At 38.2% G+C, this 22,989-nt stretch overlaps 1 protein-coding gene across 3 annotated transcripts in view; it reads right to left on the bottom strand.

Annotated features, from left to right (window-relative positions):
- TRIM66 (tripartite motif containing 66) overlaps positions 1–22,989 on the bottom strand; it is a 42,913-nt gene that overhangs the window by 4,774 nt on the left and 15,150 nt on the right. For 2 of the 3 annotated variants that reach the window (XM_048949429.1, XM_048949427.1), the window contains 13 exons: positions 22,059–22,191; positions 20,424–20,540; positions 19,649–19,763; positions 18,666–18,812; positions 18,403–18,520; positions 16,197–17,089; positions 15,259–15,420; positions 6,663–6,932; positions 6,250–6,478; positions 3,728–3,788; positions 2,859–3,021; positions 1,722–2,029; positions 110–233 (listed from right to left, as the gene is read on the bottom strand). In XM_048949429.1, coding sequence (XP_048805386.1) covers positions 110–233; positions 1,722–2,029; positions 2,859–3,021; positions 3,728–3,788; positions 6,250–6,478; positions 6,663–6,932; positions 15,259–15,420; positions 16,197–17,089; positions 18,403–18,520; positions 18,666–18,812; positions 19,649–19,763; positions 20,424–20,540; positions 22,059–22,191 — 2,840 coding nt within the window. The remainder of the gene's footprint in view (positions 1–109; positions 234–1,721; positions 2,030–2,858; positions 3,022–3,727; positions 3,789–6,249; positions 6,479–6,662; positions 6,933–15,258; positions 15,421–16,196; positions 17,090–18,402; positions 18,521–18,665; positions 18,813–19,648; positions 19,764–20,423; positions 20,541–22,058; positions 22,192–22,989) is intronic. The other variant, XM_048949428.1, reaches the window with a different exon arrangement.

The raw sequence follows: 22,989 nt of genomic DNA, 5'->3' as shown, positions 1-22,989 counted from the left end.
CTCTAGGAGCAACTAACTCAAAACAGTTGACTTTCCAGTGAAGAGACAAAGTCTCAAGCTGAGGTCATATGCCCTTTCCTATACAGTAACAGGATGTAGTTATTCCCACCTTCTGATCATAGTCATCAAGGCCATATTGTGCATTATAACTATGAGCATAGCGTGTGTTTTCACAGTCGTATTCTACCTCTGGTTTCATTGGATTACGGCAAAGTGTACACACCCATTCTCCCCTGCAAAATAAGAAACCAAGAATCTGTGTAACAACTGGTCAGCCACTTTGTCAAACAACAAACATCAGAAATCACTATATTCAAAACTCATTTTTAACACATATTGCAACTGCAGATAACCTTAAATCTCAAGCCCGTTCTATTAGATGCTTTTGAAGGTATTGGAATACAACTCAAAATGCAGTCATTTCAGATTTTACTTATTGCATTTCTTTTGTTACAGACAAAAAAAAAAAAAATAGGTAGCATTTGAAATCATATAACCAAAATGTGTGTAGCTGCATTCACAAAATTGCTAATTCACGAAATCAAATAAAGAAATCAGCAGCAAGCAAAGTGAAAAAACAGCCAACGATAAGATGGTAAGACAAAACTTGATCCATTAGATAATAAATATCAAGGAAATAATCAAGGAATATCAAGGAAAATAGCATTATCACAAAAGTTAGTGTGCACAAGCATGTGGGATCCCAAAACAAGTAGACATAATTATAGACATAATTCGGCATGAGGCTAAGCCCTGTTCCTAGTAGATCTATTTTCAGAAACCCCTTGAAGAATGTCATGAGGAGAGTGCCAGACTTCTGCAACATCAGGAACAGACATATGTCTATTACAGAACTATGAATACAGAAGTTTAGTTAGCAAGAGTATATTTCATTAGAAATTAAAATTTGCTTAGGAAGCTTATTCTACAAGGAAAATTTGTTTTTCAGTGCTTTAAAATGAGAGGTTAGTGATGACTCAGCTCCTACACAAAAGAGGGAATAGCCCAAGACATGGAACTTACTGCTTTTTGAACAGACAGAACAAACTAGTCTCCAAAGTAATATCCCACAAGGTATTTGCACAGCAGAGACCGTTATTCGGCCTTAGCACAAACAAAGTAGTCTTTGGACCCACCTAGAAATGATTTGTAGCTGACTTCAGAATGACACAACACCAGGAATGCATATTACTTCTGAAGTTTGGTATGTGGACGTGTAACTCTGTATGATTGTCACATACCATTCGTCTACGTGAAGTTGCTAAGGACTGTATGTCTTTGGAAATCTATTCTAAATGAACACTGCCACAAAAACTTCATTAATCCCAAATTTCCCCTAAGCCTGGCTGGAAAACTGAACAGGAAGGAGGTCAATGATTGCCTTTCCTCATGCAGGGAAGAACTGACACACAACAGATGTTGCATGAAAGTTAGAACTTTATTTTTCTCCAGTAAGGTATAACAATGTTTTTAAAGCTCTAGGTCCGCTATCTACTTCATTGTAGTGGCCAGCTAATTTTATAGAAGGCATATGTGGCTTAGTATAGTTGTTAATATTTCATCTAGTAAGACAATTCTGATTCTAGGAAAATAACTTAAAAAGTAAGAAAGAGATGCAGTTACCTTCCTGTTAGGTTGACACATACATCCCTAAGGTGACATTCTACCCCAAGGAAATAACCAGAAAGAGAGCACATTAGCAAAAAGCCACATGTACTCACACTGGAAAGCTGAGTAGGGCTGGAACATGGCAGGAAAGATGGAAGACCTTGGGGCAATGATCACAGCACAGCAGTTCTCCTCCATTAAGACACACAGCACAGAAGTCTTCATTCTCAATTGTATTGACTTCCTGAGTAACTGGAGATTTTTTCATGATGGAGGTACCATTGGTGAGCTTCTGATCGACAGATGGAATATCTGCAGGAGGAGATTTTATTTGTCCTGCATCCTGGGTTATGAGAAATTTTCTGTCATCTGCGTTCTCCTCTTTGGATTTCAGTCCTTCAGGTGAACCACCTTTATTTATCTGGAAGAAAGAAAAATCTGGGATAACACAATCATCACTTTCATATAGAACATATAGAACAGCAGCAGTTATCTGCAGAAGAAAAAAAGTTTCTCTACAGTGAACTCTTCTGCGGAGGAAACTGGGGTTTGGCAGGCCTATGCTCAGCTCAGCACCAGCCAGTGGTTGGCCAGGTCAAGTCATTTCCTTTACATACCACTGTGTTATAGCACAGACAGAGATGTACAGATCTCATGTCATGAATACCAGATACAGTATCTTTGATGACCTTATTTGCTCTTCATGGAAACTGCACATTATACAGGTGCAGGTGCAATTTTTACAGGAAGCAACTGAAAAAAAAAAAAAACCAGAACCCAAGAAAATAGTTTTTTCTTCCCAATACAAATTCTAGTTTCCTTCTGTGGAAAGAAGTTCACTTTTAAGACACTGGGGAAGTGATAGAATATTAAGCTTTCAAAAATCTGTAACACTGTTATTTCTGGAATTGGTTCCCATCACTCATGTTGCGATGCCTGAACAAGGATTCAGGTCAGTTTCAAGCTATTTATGCTGTGTTTGTAATTTGATAGACAATCTAGGCTGTTAGAACACAAAAAATGCTACAGCTATCTGATCTCAGAGAGGGACTTCTCACAAATAGAAGTAACAGGAAGCTACACAGCAAACAAAAGCTGCATGCTCTTACTTCAGCCCATCACAGACGTATTAAGAATGAAATTAATCAAGAAACCTGTGTTAAGTGTATAATGACTTTCAGGAACTCTGAATACTACAAGTCAGCAAGACAGGGAGAAAGCAGGTAAAACTTCAAGCAAATCCCACTCACTTTTATAGCCATACTTGAAGACTGAGTCCCATGCTCAATTATCAGGAGAAAATTGCCCTCCTGCCCACTCTCCTGTGGCTGGAGCTTAAAAACTGGTAGCTCGCCAGATTCCGATGCACAGATTTTCAGACGTTCCAGTCTCACGTAGGGGATCCTTGGCTCTCTAGGGCAAGCACCACCATTAAAATAACATATGGTTAAAGTCAATCACATTCCACACAATTCTCCTCCCTACTCATTTTCAACATTTTTCATGTACTATTCTTCTCTTTTTCCTTCATTAGCTGTGGCTCTGGTGGCTAAAAGTTGACTAAAGGGTTAACTGGTTAAAAGGATTTTTAAATGCCAGTTCTTTATGAAATCAGAGTGCAAACACTTTCATTTAATCATGTGTGCAAATGCATCAGTACCTTCTGCCCTTTCCCCATATACACTGGCATACAACCCAAGTCATGTTCGATGCTTTTCAAATAAGAACTCAGCATAACATTCAACCTTAAGATATTAGCACAGCAATAGACAAAAACAAAACTTATTAAAATTCTCAATGTAATATTAATCCTGTTCCCAATTTACTTTTTTGGCTTTAAATGGGACTAAACAGTTTACAGTTGTCCAAATGACAAATGTTTTCATTTATATATTCTGAAAATCACAAGAGAATTATAGGCATGCATGAACACATCACTTCTTTTAAGCTGTAGTTTTCAAGTTTAAGAGAATACTCCATAACTTTCAGAATTATTATCTATAAGGAGCCTTGCATTCTTCTTAAAAAAACTTTTCCATTTGCATTAAGTAAGAAACATTTTCTAAACACGTGAATAAAATTCCATGACTAGTGCTGTTGTATAAAAAAAGACTGTTACCTGACATTCTGATTGCCTTTCATAACCATTTCAAAATGTTCCTTTTCACAGTTATTGGAAACTGGAACAGAAAAGAAGAAAAAATAAAATATTTATAATATCAGAGTCAGATTTGGGTAGAACATACTTTAATATTCATGTACTTCTGACTGCTGTTTAATATGATAACATAAGTGAATTATGTGATCAGTTCATCAGTATGTATATTAAATGTGTGTGCTATTTTCTATTCTGGGGAACATTCTTTGTCTTTGTCTTAACTAGAACTTCTGTACTGTATATGAGGAGCCCTTCCAAAACATTTTGCTGAATTGGTTACATTCCCTTGGAATTATAGACATATACAGACATACTGCACACATCCATACACAGGGAACATCATGAGTAATCCTTTGTGCTATATAGCCTTCACTTGGCAAAAGCAGACCCACAGCCTAAGGCTCAGGAAGCCTTTGCAGTCTCCTGTTCCATACTTAGAAGCCTCTGGATAATTCTAGTTACTCAAAAACAGGAAAGAAATTATGACTCTTTTGGGGATAAAAGCTACATTGTATGATCCTTTATACCCTCCAGTGTACGTAACGTAAAAACATATTAATTCAAAACTATCCATTATATAAGCATGTAAATAACCACAACTCTTGACCAACACTAGGCACAGGCAATGAAACAACTTTGGAGAGATGGACTAGGGGCAAGGATAGAATAGGGGCAGGGATGAATGCTCTAACAGGTGCTCTTGTATAGAACAGTCCACTGATATCACCCGTAACAACTTTGTTACGAATTATTTCAACATGGATAATATTAACAAGAAAATAAAGCAAATATGTCTACCTGGAGACAAGTGCGTGCTACCAAAACATGCTTTTTTAAAGGAAATCTAGCTGGGGTCAATGGTCCCTATCCTGTTGTGTAAGAGCAATGTACCTTCATGATACTCTATCACTGTTCTGAGTCACTGGGAACAAAACAAGACTAACAAGTAGAAGTGTGTTTCATGTCGTTCACCTACAACTGTTGCTCAGTTGAAATTTAACAGATGAGAATCTGCAAAGAATTACTAAAGTATGACCGCATACTGATCTGAAGCTCTTGCTGCCCTTTGTCAAAACAGGATTTTCCAGTGGTGCTGGAATCCCAATATTAATCAACTTTTCCATCAGCTACTTGGCTTATGAGGAAGCATACTTATACAAATTTGAGAAAGACATCAACCCAGAGGAGTTGCAAGAATGTTAAAAACTCAAAACTTATCTTAATACATCAGGGAAAAACCTCCAAAGTCAGCAGGAATTAACTGAGACAACACCAAATACCACGTGTATGAAGGAAAGTGATTGAATTAGCATAGGAAAATGACTGACTGAGATGAGAACTGTTTTGTAGAAATAACTAAGGGTGAGTGTCGTACTATTCACTACATGCAAGTTAATTACGTAATGAAGCTGCAGAAAAATGGCAAATGTTGCCCACTGCCTGTAGTGAGGAATATAAAACACAGGAGCTGCTTTCTCAGTGCCCCAGAGGCCTCAGCTGTAACACTGCGTTCAGCCCTGGGCTGCACAGTAATTGCAGAGCCCAGACATTACACAACTGCTCATCTCCAAAAGACTTAAGCCTAACTGAGGCACAGCTTTTTAGGGGCACAGATGATCCTTGCTACTCACACAGCTGATTGTGGCATAATTGTCACAACTTGGCATAGTACATCTAAGAGAAGACAGACTCATCTACTTGGCTCACTGAACTACGTCTTCTTTGTACTAATTAGAATTCTCGGAATAAAAACACAGCATGGAAATAGAAATATTAATTCATCTTTTACAGGGAAATGCAGCCAAATATTGGCATAAGTCACAGAATAGCAGTTTGATCCCGAAATCCCTTGCTTGCATGAATAGTTCCATTGACTTTTAGAGTTTGCAGGAATGAGGCTGTACAGTGCAGCACAAGGCTGCTGGCAATTTGCCCATGTAAAGAGTTAAATAAGGTCTAATTCCCTATTAAGACTAAAGAAATAGGCCTTGGCTGAAGGGAATGTTCCACAGTAGACAGAGCCAAGCAAAAGCACATACTGTGCAATATATTAACCTCACAAAAATTTGCTCTGCTACTGACATGAAGGACTTAGCAGAAGGCACATCACATTTTGGAAGTAATTTTTTTTTTTTAATTGAATTTGGACTCTCCAAACCCGCTCTTCAATAGTCATAACTGCAGGTCTCATTAATGGGAGTGTTTCTCAGAGAACTAATACTCCAGGTACTTCACACAGATGCATGCGTTTCTGGCTCAGAGCTGAAGGATGTTACAGATTCAAGGCATATCATTTTCAAGTTTTTCTCCACAAATGAGATCAAATACTTTTCCATTGGATTAAGTACTTGATAATTGAAGCTTGCTGGGGAAGCACATTTGTGAAAGTACATCAATATGCAAACTGCTTTGCAATGCTTGTAATGTACAGTAACAAGAAAGAAAAACCCCAAACTTAAACGAAACAATGAAAAGCCTGTTACCTTCTTCATTTCTAAGTGATCTTATCCTGGCATTCACAGGAAGAAGAGAATTGTTGCTGAGCAGTTCAGAAGGAGAAGTACAACGCTGAGATTTTTTGACCGAAAGATTAATAGGTTCTTCCAGAACGTTTTGCATAGAAAGACTTAATTCATTCACTACATCTTGCCCAGCTGTAGCCAAGCTGTTTTCTGGCTGATGATCCACAGAGTTGAAATCTTCATTTTCCAGCTTCAGAGGAAAAAATATTAAACCCAATTATTAATTTTCTTAATAAAAATAACAATGCAATCAGTCTTTAAGTATCAGAAGAAAACCATACTTATTGAACAGCTGTTTTTACATGACTAACTACAGCATGTGCTATCAATGAAAACGGATTCCATTTCAGTAGAGGAGTTTGAGTGACTCCTACCTTGCACTTCGTGCTGCCCTGATGTGCATCATCTGGTGTGAGGGCAGTAGAAATCCCAGGGTTCAGCTCAACTGGAGCTCTTCCCAGTGCCAAACTGTAGCTAGGCACTGGCTCTGGTGGAGTATCACAGTCACAGCGGGTGCTTGGGGATGGGCCAAGTGCCACAGTGGCTATGCCTTGCACCTGTGGGTCGACCGACCTCGATAATCTTGAAGGCAGTTCCATTTCTAAATCGCTTGAAAAGCCCACAACGCCTAATGATGCTGAAGGCTGGGAAAGGAAATAAAAACAGTTTGGTTAACCAGGTTTTAGAAGTAAAACACTGCTGTTTCTGTAATGGTTTAGACACTGCTGTTGTTAAAGAAGCAGTTGAGTCACAAGGTCATGAGAGTATCTACCATAATCCAATACCATTTCCAGAAGCTTCACAGTACCCCTATTGAAACTGAAAACTATAAAAGGAGGTGCCTAGGTTACTCCTCTGTGATTTACAAAAATTGCCATCCTTTGATCACTCCAAGGGATTCAGATTTTTAACTCCCTACAACGAAGGGGAATATGGAGAATATTGAACTTACGTCTATCTTTGATGTCAACCCTTTCATTAAGTCACACCCAGAGAAATATGATTCTGACCAGGAATTTCATCATTTTATTCAGAAATTGTCAGATAATTTTACTTAGAATGAAGATTTAAAAGAACTAAGATTCAGATCTGACATTAAGTGGATGAAACTTGTTACTTTACGATGCTAAATACTTTATGGCAGTAAATCTGTCCCATTTAAACTTAAGATACTTGCCCTTTAAATATCATAATGTAAAGTCACATTACATGTACTAAGAAGGAAAAGGGTCTACAAGTGTGGCTGCAAAAGAAGTGGAATAGCCTACTTACTGAAGCCTCTACAAAGGCATTTTTAGCAAAACGCACATGCTAATGTCCCGTGATTTGTCACTGTCAGAAACACTGCCATGCAAAACAAAGGAAAATCCACTCATGTACGTGACTTTCCTAAGCTGCCTTACATCCAGGAACACGTGGCTGAACCGAAATCAGGTCTCTGCTAGCATCCATATGAAGCAAATACAAGCAGCCTTAAGAATTATGCAGATCTGTGTCATTTCAATATGCAGTTTTCCATAGTTCATTGGTGTTTCATTACCCTTGAAAATCGACTGAATAAATCCTTTTTTGACTACAATACAGTAAGTAGTACTTATTACAAAATAAATCAAGACAAAAAGAAATTTGATGATTGCATCTGAATCAGAGTTGTCATTTTTATACTGATTTTTCTGCTAGGGGCCTATGACTTAGAATTGAATTCGAGACCTATTTCCTAGATTTAATTAGCATTTTTCTCAACTGTTACTCCAGTTTGGATTTTCACTTTGTCCATCAATCTGGCACTGGTAAATACAGTATAGACATATAGACATACTGAGCTGTCAGATGTGCCTGTGTAAATCCTGCATAGTGCCAAAGACATCAGTCTCAAATCTCTCTGCCTACAATGCATGTCACCTATGCTAAGACAACATTCTGCCCACTGACATCAGCTTTCATTTAAGGAGATAATTTTATTTCCTTTTCCTCAATTTGCAATAAGTGCTACAGCATTGGCCACAGATTTGGGATCACACTCAGTGAGACAAAGTGGCCTGCATTTGAGACAAAAAAGTCAGTTCTTCTGCAGTGTTGGTGAAGGTCTGTGCCATTCTACCATCAAATGTAAGTAGTAAGTAGTAGTAAGTTTTAGCAGTTCTGGAGGGGCCTTTTCCACCAGAGGTCTTACTGGGTCTCCACAGCCAGAGTATTAGACATCTTCCTATTGAGGTCACTTTCCCAAATCTAAGATTTCTGGACTAGAAAAAATCTTGGAAACAGCAAGATCTAGTGAAACGTGTTCTTCCTACCTCACATTAGAATAAAAAGACAGAACACAGCATAACAGGAAAAGCACTGATGGAGACACCATTTTCCTTGTCTCCCATTCCTCCATTGCAGAGGTTTAGAACCCAGTCTTAATGGTGACACATAAGGATGACCACAAATACTACAAGTGTTCAGTTCATGCCATAATTTGTTTGACAGGCTCCTGCACGTGGCGTGCAAATATGGTATCAAGAATGCCCCAGAGAACACGTACTCCTTTTCAGTCCATCACTCTTTATCACATGGCTTTTTCAGATGGTAAAATGAATACGTGAATTGTGCTTAAATCACATACAGAAAATAAACAAACAAGAAACAGAATTCCTGCTTAAACTGAACAGAGGGAGTGTAATCAGCCTTGCCTTTTCCCCTTATTTCAAAGTCCACTGTGGGTACTACTTAATTCCCTGGGAGGCAGTTAAATTCCTATTTAGCTAGATTCTCCAAAGTACTGGGGATCCATAGGAAATCCCTAATGATGTGCTCCATTAGGAATGGGCATGCTGGGTGCATGTGTGGTAAGAACATCACCCAGAGCTGTACAGAGCATTCACTAGAGACCTTGTGGCTGTTCACTTCTTCTAATCATTACACACATTGTCCTTTAATTGTACTATAACATTGTGCCATCACGTGTTACATATCGAGGCCTCAACCTGTGATGGTCTGCCTATGCATAACTGCAAAAGCTGTGGGTAAAATGTTAGCTCTGTTATATAAGTAGGATTACTTCTGGCCTCAGAGAGCCAAGTTTACTTACTGGGAGCAATCATTGGGTCTACTCCTACTGAAGGAAAAAGAAATAGATATACACCTAAAATTTTATTGCAGCAAATATTGTTAGAAAGTTGAAAATTAATGGCATTGTATGGCTATGTATTTCTTACTCTTCTAGCTGGCATCAGCTTCTTAAGAGATCTCTTTGGATTATATAAGCTAATATAAAACCTTACTCTTGTTAAAAAGAAAAAAAGAATAATGAGGCCATCAAACTGCCATCTGTCTTTCCCTTGGGGCAAAAGTTAATTTTGTAGTTTTCTTAATGATGAAGCAACATTATGATCTTTCAGTGCAAAATATTAAAACTCACAGTTAAGAACAGACACATTCCATCCTGATCCATGGAGCTGCTGTCAAGTGTGAAGTGAACAATGCACTGGGAACAAGGCTCATTAATAACCTATTAATTCACTCCCTAAAATAATCATTTCTTTTGCCATTAGCAAAAATTTCTCTTCTCCCTTGACAGTTCAGATAGTTTTTGCAGACGGGATGCCTTTAAAGAAAGAATTGATCTCTGTTTTATAAAAGCTCTATTGCTTTTATATCGCACCCTTTGAACAACAAGCATTAATTATGCTCTTGGGTAGATAGTGGCTTCAGCTAGGTTAATTTTGAAACTTTTTGACATTTTAATGTACAGCCTGGCACATCCAACTACATCTGTGATATTATAAATAAAATTCTCATTGTTTCATAATTAATTTTGGTCTGATGATCCTTATAGTATAATGGCAGTAGCATCACCACCCCAAAATGCTTCCTATCACAAATTCCATAGCTATGGTACTGAAAGTTAAGAATAAAGAACATGCAAAGTGCCTTCAGAGAACAAAAAATAAACACACTGTTCAGTTCAAATATTTCTTTGATCACTCTTGCATTTAAAAATGTCCAGTGTAAACATGCAGCACTAATACAGAAGAATTCTGAGAAGCAAATACTTACCTTGAAACACTGGGATTAGGATTTGTTAGGATTGTTTTGGCAAAATCTCACAGGCTGTTGACATTCAAGTGTCACAGATAAAGAAAGCTAAAACTAGGAACCGCCAATTCTCTTTGCTATAAGAGAAATAACACGCCGCAAATGCTTGCAGAGTAATGAACGGCTGCTATTAAGTGGAGCAATCCCCCTGGCAGCTCGTTATGCTAGGAGGTTAAACAAATGTACTACTCCAATCCAGTTGTTTAACTCACCACTTACAGCGGCACTGATAACACAGTGTACACATGCTTCCTTTTTCCTATTTCCCCACTTCAGAATAGAATCCAAAGGATTTCCTTTCTGTTTTTATGAGGAAAAGAATCCAAAGCTTCCTTAACATTTTGTCTGAATAAATTGGAGCTGGCTTAAAGTGGAAGGAGGAAGAGATTGTATGGAGCAAGCAGCATCATGTTTTATTTATTCTTTTTTTCCAGGTCAAAGCAAAAGGTTTCGTTAAATTAACATTCTGGGAAATGTACCTAATTGCATTAAGCATGAACACATCTGTTCTGTAAGCAGCTTGATTCTTTAAGTAAAAAAATACTCTGGTACCTTAGAAATTTGCATGACCACACATTCCAGACTGCTAAAATCATTTATTTCATATCTAATCCCCTTAAAATTGCCAACAATTAGGGGAGAAAAAAAAAAACCAAAAAAAACAGCAATAAACTCACTCCACACATAAACTCAGATAAAAAGTTCCAGGGTGAGGTATTAAGTTATTACTTTTGATCAGCAAGCAGTGACAGCATGTTTAGTGCTATACCAATGACAATAAAACCTGTCCCTTGCTCCCTAGGGCTTCCCACAAATTTTACATTGCTTTTGAAGAAAAAAAATAAATAAATAAAACACAAAAACAAAATACCAATAGTAAAGCCCTTGCCACTAAGATGGAAGAGTTGTCCTTAATAAATAAATTCAGGATAAATGCATTGAAGGCAAAATACCCAAGAATGCCACCTCCAACAGATGGAGATCAACCACTCTTTTTGATAAACCTGCAGCAATGGTGATGTTGGCATGGGGATGCTCAAGAAATCCCCACGCATTGAGCCCACAGTGAACCACTGTGTCCCACCGCCCGTCACATGCCACTGTTGCATACAGTTGGACTGAAACAGAATCATCTTTCAAAATGCTCTCAGGAATGTTCCTTGGATGGTATGGAATTTTTTTTTATTATTATTATTTCCCCATTTCATGTCACAGAATGCTGAGACCAGCAGTACAAAGTGAGCTCAAAAATTATTCGACAAATTCATAAAGAAGGGGTCCATGAACAGCTGCAAAACAATTGTCTGGGTACAACCTGCAGTTCAGAAAGTCTCTAAAGAGCTCGTTTTCAGAAGCAGGTGTGGCGTATCAACAAACAATCAACTTAAACTTGCCTGATTCATGTGCCCTTTCCTAAGCATCTGCTATTGCATATGATTATAACTGAGCAGATAACACTATTCCGTAATAATTTACAACTACTGTGTCTGACATGTTCAGAGATTTATTTTAAGCAAATGGAGAAACAAGCACAAGGGAAGAAATCTTCAAAAGCTGCTGAGGAACAAAATCAAACATTAGCTTTACAAATGCTGTCCTGATCCCAGTGTTCCAATGGGCAGAACCATGAGAGCCAAAGCTTATCATGTTTTTAGGATGAGCAGGGACAGGACAGGATGTACCCACGATCCAATCAACAGCTGGACAAGGTGAGGAATCCTTCCCTCCCAGAAGTAATATCTCTGCTCTTAAATAAAGGAAGGGATGCACTTCTAGAGTCTAAGCTGGCTCTATTGCAGCTAGCTCTGCAATAATGACAGAGTACATTGAAACAGTATCTAAGCCTTAAACTATAAATTTATTTTAGATATGCAGTAATAAAAAAAGAAATGACATTTCTTTAAATATTGGGTACAGCCTTTAGATCCCTTGCTCATCACATTAAAATAGCAGTTAGGTATAGATATGGAAAACAAGGAATGTATGCCCCTTATTATTCCTACAAACACAATTAGGCCAAAAATATCTTATTATTCTTGCCTCTGCTCCTGAATAGATCTCTCTCCAGTTTTGTGTGCAAACACTAAGATAGCAGTTGCTTTGATATCAGTGTTTCTAACTAACACCGACTAGAAATTCCTGCTTTATACTTATGGAAAACCAAAATTCAGTCCACTCAATAGTGCAGTGCTTAATTTTTGCCCTGACAGAGGCTGAGCTGTCAAGACGTGAAGACTTTTCTAAAAGTGTCTGAAGCATTTCATCATTGGTTTTCTACTTTGGTTTATAAATGATCAGCTTTAAATACGAGGGGCAGAAAACAGTATTCATCAGAACAACTCAAATAAGCATCCTTGAACTCAGGAGCACTCAGGGCACACATGAATACAATCCCATATACAGACAATTCAACTAGTCATCAGTCTGAAATTATAAATGCATACAGTAAGCATGTTTCACAGTTAAGACACAAGTGATTAATTACAATAGTAATCAAGCTTTGTGCCTCTCCAAAATAAAGAAAATCACTAGAGTAATGGAAGCTGGTTTTTTGGGTTGTTGGTTTTTTTTTGGACAGATCTGAGCAAATACATCACCAAACAGTTAACTCTGAGTTTTGCTACATCCTGGTTCACACAGCTTTCTCCTTAAAGAAAGAAGCTCAGCAGTCAAGGTCCACTAGCAGTGCTTCACACAGTGAAGAGTGTCAGAGTTCATCAGAACTGCAAAATGACACCAAGAAGTCCAACACCAAGTATTCTTTAAAAGGCAGAATACAATTTTTCTCCTCCTGGTAGCAAAAGGTTTCTGCAGCCATTTTCTCTACCATATTTTCCAAGTGCTATCTGTGCCATCCAAGAACATAAGAGGTGAAATGTTCTGAACATAGGCCATATAGAAAGTGTACAGACACCCATACAGAATTTTTTTTGTCTGAAGACAAGCATGGAAACAGATGATAATGAATAGATACATCCTCTCGTTCTTTAAAGAACCAATCTCCCATTTAAACTTAGCTTTGTTTTTGTTGCCAGCAAAAACAGTCAGATGCCTTTAAGCAGCATTCCTGACAAATATATTTCAAGAATTTCCTTACTGTGCTGCTACCCTTCATCATTTCTAATCAGCCATTGCCAGAGCTTCAGGATATTATGACTTCACGCCAAACAGCTCATTAGAAAACATAAATACAAGCAAAGATGGGGGTACTGAAGCTCTTAAGCATCCTCACTTCTTGCAGATACACCAGAAAACCAGTAAAAACTTTAGAGATCTGTGCTGTCTGCAAAAGAATACATACATCTCAGTACCACTAAAAAAATTCCCTTATTTTTTTTCTAGGTCTACTCTCTTCTTGCCATCTTCTCAACCTGCGTGGCCTTTCTTTCTTCTTTTCTCCTCCTTTTTTACATCAGACTACGTTAGTCTCTTGCACTTGTACTTCAGTTTTCTTCCCTACTTCTCACTTCTCATTTCAGCTGTTAAAAGAAGTCTTCCATTGTAGGTCCAGAAGAAAAGGATGGCTTCTTCAACGTGTACATATAGAAAGCTCTGAAAGCTAATCCATTAACATTAACATTTATTTTCACAAATAACTTTGAGGGTGTGTCTGCATTACAAGAGAAGGTCGTGGTCTTATTTACACCTTAAGTGTATCTTTTTTTAGTCATTTCCTATGGCAAAGGCAGCCCATTTGCAGGCAATGTACATAGCTTTCCTCAGTCCTGTGCTCTGTCATCAGAGGCTGAGTTCTGTTTCCATATATGAAAGTTCAGAGGCAAAAAACATCATCATCTCAGAACACTGTGATGCCACCCGCCCAATTCAGAAGTGCCATCACATTTACAGGATAAATTAGCAGTTGCAGATTTCACTGTGGCTTCCAAATCTGATTTCTATGCTGCTTCCATACCCTCAGTAATCATTACCTTTCTGTTTCTCTACAATTCCCAAAAGGATCATAAACACATTGGGTCAATAAAGCAAGATAGCCTAAGAAAAGTTGTTAGTTTAGCATGGAAAGACAAGTTTTTCCACAATACTATACACACAAATTCCAAGAAAATACATCCATGAAACACTTCTACATGGCACAAGTTGTGCACAGAAATACCAGACAGATTTGAAGTGTACAAAACAGAACATGAAGTGCAGTTTGGAGTATTTTAAACAAACCATGGAGAGGCAAAAGGGAGTTCAGGCACCTCAAGTGCACTGGTGGTATTCAAAGCCAGCAAGAATCTACTGAGAAAGATGAATTATCTTTTGGTTTTGCTTTTGCCTCTTCTTCAATAGCATGGGATGCCCAGTAGTGGGTGTAGGGATTAAAGGATGGCTATGTCATATGCTAAAATAAAAACTTTTGTACAGATACAAAAGTTTATGGGCTTTCTGCTTATACACAAAGAGTGTAACAGAATTGTTGTAACTCTTTCAGACACCACATCTCCACTAACAATTCTTGTTATTTCCACTATTTTTAAGGATGCCTTTCAGGATTTCATCAGAAACTGAGTCCTTTTTCAAATTCAACTGCTGTTAGTATGGTAGCAGAAGGACCTGACAGTTAAATCACTAAAGACAGGAAGTGACAGAATTTACTCTGTGAAGAAGCAGATATTCTATTTATTCACTATCCATGCTGAACAGTCATGCCAGTTATACCTAAACAACACTGGCTTGTTGCTATCTGGGCTACAGCACAGTGTATACACATTTCTGGAGGATGTAGGTTAGGCAATGACTGTCTCTCAAGATCTACAAGTTATTTGCCAACTTTTAGTGTATTTTAATTTTTTTCACCTTGATTGCAAGTTCCAATATCATCTTATACTCAATATCAAATTATGTTTTCCCATTCACATGTTTATTTTTTAAAGTTCTTTATACCTTTCTCACTGGATGGAAAGTTGATTGTTGTAATGTTGTTTCAGGGGAGTGACTGCTGACACTGATTTCTTCATCCAATGATTGAGACATGGAAGATATTTTGCTTCTGTCGAGAGGAACTACAGGCTTCTGGGCATCAAGTTCAGTGGAATTCTCACAGACCTATAAATCAAGATTAAGAGTTAGTGTTTTCAAAATCTTAGTAAAAACAGTAGCAAACTTGCATCAACACAGCACACACAATACAAAAAAACTGGAAAGACTAACACAACAAAGACATTCAAACTTTAACTGGAGAGATAAATGAATAAATAGAGAGATATTTCTCTCATATATTCATAGAAAAAGATCAATAAACCTGCTGAAATGCATAGGTATTCCAAAAGCCATGTAAGGTACTAAGGTAAGTCATTCAAGGTGGGAACTCCACAGAGTTTACAGAATGGGAGACCTCAACCACCCTTCCACTGCAGTTCTCACTGTTCTGAATAAGTTTCAAAGCCTTCTTATAGTGTCACCTTATCTTCCTTACACAGTCTGGATGCCCACTATCAAGCACTGACCCTTTTTCAAAGGCAGGATCTCTGGGACAGGGATTCAGAAGATGAGTTTTATTCCTTCTTTGCTATAAAATTAATGTCAGTCATTCAATTGTTCTGTCCTTCGTTTACCTACATACAAAGGATGAATGATGATGCTTTTATCCTCCCACCTGTTGCTTGCCTTGTGTCTTTAGAGAGCCAGATCTTCAGGATCTTGGTTATTTATGCAGCACTTTACAAAAGTTTTGGACAGATCACTGTGAGGCATGAAGCTTCTGCTGATTACTAGCACAGATAAGGCAGCAGAAAGTTCAACCTACATGAAATCTTAAAGGTGTCCCCCATTTCCGAGCTTACATTGACCAGAAACAACAGGAAAGAACTTTTAAAACTTACTTGTGCTTCATCTTCAATTTGCTGCTGAACCGGGGCTGGTTGTCTCACTATGTAATTTATCTGACCAACTATGGTCTGTTGAACATGCTGAGGTGGCTTAGCTTGGTTCAGCTGCAAACTGGACTGCCCTTGGGCCTGGAGAAGAAGCTCCAGATCCTTTTTCATTTCCTCCAGTTCAAACTGGTGGTGCATTATGTCCAGGCTCTGCTGCATGACTTGTTTGTGAGTGTTCTCATATTGACTTGGTGGTGGTGATGCTGGTGACTGCTGCTGCTGCTGCGGTGGTGGCTGCTGCACGTGGTTAGACTTTATCTTCTGAAGATGGCCAAGCTGCACTTGCACAGTTGATGTCTGCAAAGCAGTCTGTGAGCGAAATGGCTGTGGATGGCTTGTGTGAACCTGCTGAGCCTCATGTGATACAACAGCATAGCCCAGAGGCACAGTCTGTTGCAGCTGCTGGGATGGTAAGTGTTTTCCCGTTCTCCCAGATGCACTCTCTGGCTCAGACCTTGACTGCTGCTCTCGTTCAGAGTGCGTTGGCTTCAAAGGCTGGGAAACACCCCTTTGCTCTTTGTCACGTTGCTGCATGCTGCACTGCAGGGGAAAGTGCTGCTGATGCAGTTCGGAAGGCTGTCGAAAATGTTGATGGGGGCTTATGTTCTGGTGAGAAGGCTGAGCTTTGTTTGGGTGAGGTACACTGAGGCAGTGTGAGCAACACACAGGAATCGGACACTGAGCAGCAGGGGGAAACTGATGTGGCTGGTTATTCACAGGCTCCAGCTGTGACACTGGGGAACAGTGCCCATGATACAAGGGTGTCTGTAATCCTTGTACATTGCCATACAGGAGGACATCTGAATGTGAAGTGTGTCCACCTTCCGTAGTGAAACCTCCTGCAAAAATAATAATAATAACAGCAAACTTACTCTGCCAAGATCTTGACAAATTTACAGAACGAAAACTCTAAATGACAGTCATTCCTTTATCTTTGGTTCATACATAAATGGGCTCATACCCTACCTTCAATATACCTTCAAGATAAATTTTTTCAGGACTTTGCAGTGATTTAAAATCACACTAACCTCCTACAGATGTCCATGGTACTCATGGTTGAAATACCAGCAAATGCTTTGAAAAACTACCCCCCACTCACATTATTTTAACTGATGTATATGGCTTATACTTCCACTCTTCACTAAACTACAAGCACATTTTCCCATCCATAAGTGCAGGTAGAAATGACTGCTTTCAGGGTTAAAGTGAGAAAAATAAAATAGATTGATGTTATGTAAGAAAGAATCATAAAAGCTAGAAATAGAAATGACCTATGAACTGATCTGTTCCTTGTTTTTAGCTGAGAGAAAATTATTCTCTGCAACTCTTTTGCAACTGTTTTACCTCTTCTAGTTTTAATTGTCCCAAAACAGGACGAGAAGAACCCTTTATGCCATTGATCTGCCCACCAAACTGAATTTACTGTAAAAACCCATAGCACCTGGAAAATGTATAACTGGTGGGAAACAAGCTGAAAGTATGCACATTCATTACATAAATAATACTGTCAATATTACATAGTCAATGTCTTAAAGCCGTCTTTGCGCCCATTGATTGTAAGCATCTTAAGCACTTTTCAGATCCCATGGCCACTAAGATACTAACAGATCTGAAGAGTGTGAGCATAGCTACCCCTGGGTAAGGCAGAGAAAATAGCATCAGTGTCACAATAAGTACTCCATTTCAACCAAGGACCCATATGGGACTGGCAGGGTCACAGTGTTGTAGTTACATAGCTATTGCTTGCTGGGACAAAATTGCATTTCACATGCACCAGGCAAAAGCTAAGACTGTTTGGCAGCCAATTATGCTGCACGTTACGTAATACTACTTAAAAAACTATCCTTTCTCACAGCCATTTGATTAAATTTGTAGTTGTGTTCTTACACTGATTTTCTAAGACACAAAAATGACATTTATAGAGTACATTCATAGGCAATGTTTATAGAGTAATACTTATAAATAATGATGCCTTCTAATAGAGGAAAAGTGTGAAAGTTTTTAGTCACGACAGCATTTCTTCAGGACTGTGACAGGTAGAACCTAAACCACGATTCAAAAAAAAAAAATGAGGACTCCTTTGGGGAAAGTACATGTATGTCTTGTCTGTCCTTGGGCACTTGCCTAATAAAGAACACTATGTTGTTCTTACCAAAATTGGACAGTTGCTTACTCCAGTAGGAGGGATCCCAAGTGAATCTGATCTTCAGAGGAGAGGGTATGTCTGTGTTAGAGTTTGTCTCTAACAAGGGCTGGATCTGAAACACAATCTGGTGACAAATCAAAGGATTATGATTTTATTAACAATTAAAAGATCATGAAAAGTGTTTTATTGGAGAAACATTAAATCCTTAAAACATTTCTCACATGTGCTGCATAATTTCACTTTATTGAGAAAATAAGCATTGCTCTTACCAGTTCTTTACTGAAGAGAAACGGGATGCTGTTTTTACTGCTCACTGCCCAGTTGACAAAGTTCTGCACGTGTTCAACCTGTGTACTTAAAACTGCAACACCTTGCAGCTGTTGCTCCAATTTCTGCTTCCTTTCGTTTGTGATTTTCTGTTAATAATGTGGAACAGTAGGACATAGTTGTCATCCCTCGAGCAAACATAATGCACACAATCACTGGAGTTACAGCATGCACGTATGCTCTTATTTAGAATCTCTCAATCATCAACCATAGAGATAAAGCTAATCCTATTTAACAAAAGTGTCCAAACTCAGGAAGAAAAATGGCTTCTTCAGGAGCAAATTACAGCATTCTGGCCTTGGCTTAGCAGAAAAACATAGCACAAGAGAAGAGTAGAAGTCAGACTGAATTTGCCAATGGAGCTTTTCCTCACCTCTTACAACATGTAAGAGAGAAGACCTAAGAAAGAATGCCAACAGAGGGGAAGCACGTAGTGATTCCTCAGAAAGTTCTTCCAGTTTCCAGCAACTCATGATTCAGGAACCACAAAGAAGCAGCTGTGTTACCACCCTCAGGGTACCTCTATCATATGCTTCAACTGGACATGTGAAAACTGAAGAGTCAAAACCATAGGATCTTTTACAGAAAGCAGACCCGAGGATCCTTTTCTAAACATGCTAAGTGTAATGCTAGACAAATGAAGCATTAACATCAAAAGACGTTTTTTAAGTATTCAAACTGTGCACATATTTCTCTATAACAGCATTATAAAAGGTGGTTAACATGATAAGCAAACATTTTGCTACTTAATCATAAATCCTTGTCAACCATTGATTCCACGTAAAATTCAGCAATAAAAAAAGTATTTGAAAACATAAGCAAAGGGACAATAACATTCACAGTCTATATTCTTTTCATTGGCTCTGGGATTTAATTTTAATTTAGTTTAATTTCCCAAGGTAGGAAAGAAACTAGACTCACTTACTTCAAGTTGTTCGAGAAGGATGTTTGTTCGTTTATTGATTTCATTTATCAAAACCATCTTGGCCATTTTGATTTGATTTTCTACTTTTTTGTATAAATGGTTTACCTCAAGCAACCTGCAGGGAAGAGATACATATCCCTGGATGAGCCAACTGGTATATCATTTATTCAGTGCTTGGTAGGTATTTGTTACAAGAACTGATCTAAATGTTGACTAAGAAATCCAATGAAAGCTGAACCATTTCCTCTAAGTTCTGCCATTCTTCTCTTCCCATTTTATAGTAACCTTGACTGGAAACACAGTTTGTTCTGAGATTTCTGAAGAACTCAGTTATTTTTGAATCCCTGGAGGCATTCAAGCCCAGGCTGGATGTGGCTCTGGGCAGCCTGTTCTAGTGGTTGATGACTCTGCACACGGCAGGGGATTTGAAGCATAAGGATCATTATAGTCCTTTTCAACCCAGGCCATTCTACTATTGTATGATTTTTAAAATAATTCTTATTTCTATTATTTCAAATTCTAGGTCAGAAACAGTAGATTATACAAAGAAGTCTTTGAAACTAGGTGTCAGGTGCCTCATAAGGACTATGGAATCCTGTATTACAATGTTGTGAACGTGACATAATTTAAACATAAATTTGATAGTTTTAATCTTCATTTTACCTATTCTCAAAGAAAAGGAATAGTATCTGTGTTTTATTATGGTAACCTGTGTTCAGTGAAAATAGTATTTTAACTCATAACTCATCTTCTGAAATAAATGCAAAACAATTACCTGTCTTCAATCTGTTTAGTTGAAACCTGAATTCCACTTTTTTTCTCTTCCACTTTAGCTACAACATTTTCCAGGATAGCTCTCTGATTTTGCAAAGCTTCATCAAGAAGTCTGAACCTGCAAAGGAAGGGGAAATCTTTACTGTATGTTCATTTCCATTGATAATGTCTTGCTTTTTCTTTTATAAGCTTAAATAAAGCCTTGTTTACATTTCCTGCTATTATAATAGGTTAGAGGGATTTGGTGTCAACACAGCAGCATTATGCCATTAAGTACAACTGCCCATTGCTAGTCTTCATCTGCTGCTCTGCATTTCCATCGGGTAGAGCTTGCTTCTCCCTGCAGCCACAGACTTCTCTAAGGAACCTGGGCCAGATGCACAGCTCGCAAGGATCAGTTTTGCTTTATCTTTAAAATCTGAATCTCACAGTGAAAGGAAAGGAAGCAGTTCCAGCTGCTCCCTAAAAAAAAAATTAAAATAAAATACAATCTAGTTCTGGATTTTTTACTGAACACAGCTCACACGTGGCCTAAACATTGGTTTTTGCTCTTCTTTCCCTGGGAGAATATCATAACTGCAAAGACATAGAGGTATTTAAAAGAAAGAGGTCATTCTAGATATCTGGTGGATGGACAGAAGGTCTTGGTTCCAATATCTTAAAATACATTCTTAACAACATTCCTTACCAGCCAAAAAATTAATTATTTACACTGCTGATTAAGGAGTTTATCATGTGTGATTTGATTAGTGGGGACCTACTTGAACTTCAAAACCTGTACGCTGAACACTCAGATATGGTCATTCTTTATTTTTCTGCCCACTACCCGGTGTCTTTGCCTATAGTACATGTATGAGGGAATTTGATTCTGCAACCCAGACAATCCATTTTAACTGTCACAGGCACTGTTCTTCTCACGTTTCTCCTGCCTTTTTCCAAACATAATTCCTAGGGATCCATTTTAGCCTTTTGTATTTGAAAGCAGAAGTTGTATGCCTGAAGCAGAAAAAAATTAGGTATGTTCAAGTCAATTGCTCTCAGATGGACAGTTTGGGAGAGCAGCTGCCTTCATGTCTGTCCGGACATAACCCTCTGCTTCTTTCCTACCACAAATGCTGTAACAGCTATCCCAAACTTAACACCCTACATAAAAGGCAGCGCATCTCACAAAAAGTCATGTTGCCACTGTGTATAGATAATTCCTTACATGATTCATACACCTCAGAACTGAATAACAGATTTGGACCATGCTAAGGATGGAGCTGAACTCTCATCTAGAGTCTCACGTTTGTTGGTCATGGGTTGGCAGTTGGACTTGATCTTAGAGGTCTTTTCCAACCTTAATGATTCTATGGTTCTATGATGGTGCTTAAAGATACTCCTGTATACTGTGTCTGAAAGATCAAATAATTTGGAAGGAACTGCTGAGAACAGAGTAGAGTTCTGCAGGGGCTGTAACCAACATATTAAGCTCCCTGAGCAAAAGACAATGGAACTGAGTTTGCTGTGGCTATGAAGCTACACTGTGCTGAAATTTCAGTTGATAGGAAATGCAGATGGAACAGTCCTAAATCTGAATCAGATACGCTTTTAGGTAGGATCATGCGAAAGACATGAGGCGGCCAATGTCTGGTACCTGTGCTCCTTATGGTCTTTCAGCAGGCAGCTGCTGCACGTAAGGATATCACAGGTCTCACAGAAGAGCTTGAGTGGTTCTTGAGTGTGCACTGGACAAAGCAAGGGCAATTCATTTGCCTCTTCTTCAGTCACTGAGGAACATAAAGCAACAGTGTCATTGACCAGAAGTGCTATTGTAGGTCAGCAAAAGTGTTTCAAACTAATAATTTATAAATCTTGATGTTACTTCTAAAGACTCAGATCTTGGAACAATTTGATTATGTGAAGCATGGGAATTTGGTTTGAGGTTTTTGTTTGTGTGCGTGCATGTGCTTTGTTTTGTTGTTGTTTTTTTTTCCTCCTAGCACATCCTACAAATTGATCACATCAAAGAGACTCTGGAATTAATAATCAGACCTCTAAACTCTCATGATATTTAAATCCCTCTAGCAATTTTGGGTACCTGTTTCATGATTTTGAATGTGCTGATCTTGCAAACCAATTAACAAAACCACACTGTAAAACACAGAAAAGCAAATACATTAAAGAAACTTGAAGTCACAGTGCAAGCAAGAAAATCCTCTGTTTTTAAAAAGCTGCGTGGAATTGTTTTTCACAAACTTATGTTCATTTTGAACACAACTTCAGCAACTAAAAAATATTGGTATTAAGCACTAATATCTGTTCTTATAATGATTTTCTAAAGATTAATGTGATGAAGACTACAAATGGACAGTGAACATGTAAAGTGGGCACACTCCACTCTGGATATGGTAGAATTATTTTAGAAGGAAGGAAGGAACACAGTCCACAATAGAATGCTCAGAAACTCTAAAAAATGGCAAAGAAAAATCCCTTGCATTACATTCACAAACACAGCCACATTGATTTTATTTTAATTATTATTTAGCAGATAAGCAAGCAGGTGGATGCTCTTCCACCCATATGGG

This window comes from Lagopus muta, chromosome 6, assembly GCF_023343835.1.
Source record: "Lagopus muta isolate bLagMut1 chromosome 6, bLagMut1 primary, whole genome shotgun sequence".
Lineage (NCBI taxonomy): Eukaryota > Metazoa > Chordata > Aves > Galliformes > Phasianidae > Lagopus > Lagopus muta.
This window is presented reverse-complemented; position numbering and strand designations above follow the sequence as displayed.